The sequence below is a fragment of the Elephantulus edwardii genome, unplaced genomic scaffold (assembly GCF_000299155.1).
Source record: "Elephantulus edwardii isolate Elephantulus edwardi_28Jun2011 unplaced genomic scaffold, EleEdw1.0 scaffold00442, whole genome shotgun sequence".
Classification (NCBI taxonomy): Eukaryota; Metazoa; Chordata; class Mammalia; order Macroscelidea; family Macroscelididae; genus Elephantulus; species Elephantulus edwardii.
Window position 1 is genome coordinate 472,047 of NW_006400192.1, and position 1,465 is coordinate 473,511.

General features: G+C 37.8%; 1 protein-coding gene across 1 annotated transcript in view; it reads left to right on the forward strand.

Annotated features, from left to right (window-relative positions):
* Nucleotides 1–485: 485 nt before the first annotated feature.
* The window catches only part of GNRHR (gonadotropin-releasing hormone receptor), an 18,017-nt gene continuing 17,037 nt past the window's right edge, over nucleotides 486–1,465 (forward strand). Inside the window, exon 1 of the mRNA XM_006902720.1 lies at nucleotides 486–1,008. Coding sequence (XP_006902782.1) covers nucleotides 487–1,008 — 522 coding nt within the window. The 5' untranslated portion in view covers nucleotide 486. The remainder of the gene's footprint in view (nucleotides 1,009–1,465) is intronic.

Sequence of the window (1,465 nt, forward strand, 5' to 3'; positions counted from 1 at the left end):
AACAAATGTTTTTGATATGTATACATTTCTTAAAAATAATATTTCAAATGAATTAAATACTTTAAATGTTTTTTATTCTTATTTTGAATATGTCTGACATACTACTAACAGAAGAGTTTATAGCAAAAAATCTTCATTATATTAATTTAGGAAGTGTCATTAGTTAATTGGGCTTCAAGTGTTCTTCACTTAAGGAAAATATTGTGGAAACAAGGCCATCTGCCGAGGAGCTACAGTTACATTTGACCCTCAAAATGTTTTTGGCATGACCTGTTTTAGCATTCCAGCTTATAAATCCTCAAAGCAAGTTCACCTTGATCTTTTATGTTAAGTCCAAAGTGTCTCAGAGACAAAATTTAACATAAATCTAAACCTGTGACGTTTATCTTCAACAAGGGCACAAATAAAACTAGACTCTATGCTTGATTACAATAAAATCTGAAGTACCGGAAACACAAGTCCTGCAGCTCTCATCAAAAGGGAAGTATGGCAAACAGTGTCTCTCCTGAACAGAATCAAAATCACTGCTCAGCCATCAACAACAGCATTGCACTGATGCAAGGCAACCTCCCCACCTTGACCTTATCCGGAAAAATCCGAGTGACAGTTACTTTCTTCCTTTTTCTACTTTCCACAATATTTAATGCTTCTTTCCTGCTGAAACTTCAAAAGTGGACTCAAAGGAAAGAAAAAGGCAAAAAGCTCTCAAGAATGAAGGTACTTTTAAAACATCTGACCTTAGCCAACCTGTTGGAGACTCTAATTGTCATGCCACTGGATGGAATGTGGAACATTACAGTCCAATGGTATGCTGGGGAGTTCCTCTGCAAAGTCCTCAGCTATCTGAAGCTTTTCTCTATGTATGCCCCAGCCTTTATGATGGTAGTGATCAGCCTGGACCGGTCCCTTGCCATCACAAGGCCCATATCTGTGAAAAGCTATAGTAAGTTTAGACAGTCCATGATCAGCCTGGCCTGGATCCTCAGTAGCATCCTTGCTGGACCACAGGTAAACATTATTTATTAATTTGTTAGGATAAAGATAGCACATAGTTCCTACCGAAACTTGAGCAAAATCCTTGCTAACGAAAATAATGCATTATCTTTAAGAGCTTAGAATCTGGAAATCAGAGTGTTACTTCCTGAGCTAGAGTTCACCCTGAGGCATGAAAGTTAGTAGTTAAGGGTAAACCAAATTCTTGCATTTGTGAACCCCTCCTTCCGGAGTCAAGCAGAAGGTTTTCCATAGAAAGAGCTTGGCTTCATTTGCATTGAATTCTCTTTGTGATTTACTTCCTGATAATTTTCAATCAAGATACAGAGAAGATTGTCTTGGGGTCTTCAGCCAAGAACTGCTGGCCCCCTGTTTTATGCTCTCTGCTCTATCACAAAAAAAAAAAAAAAAGAGTGGGGTTTGAGCTGCTTTGATATCTTAGAAAAATTATTTAACCTCTTTGGGTTTCAGG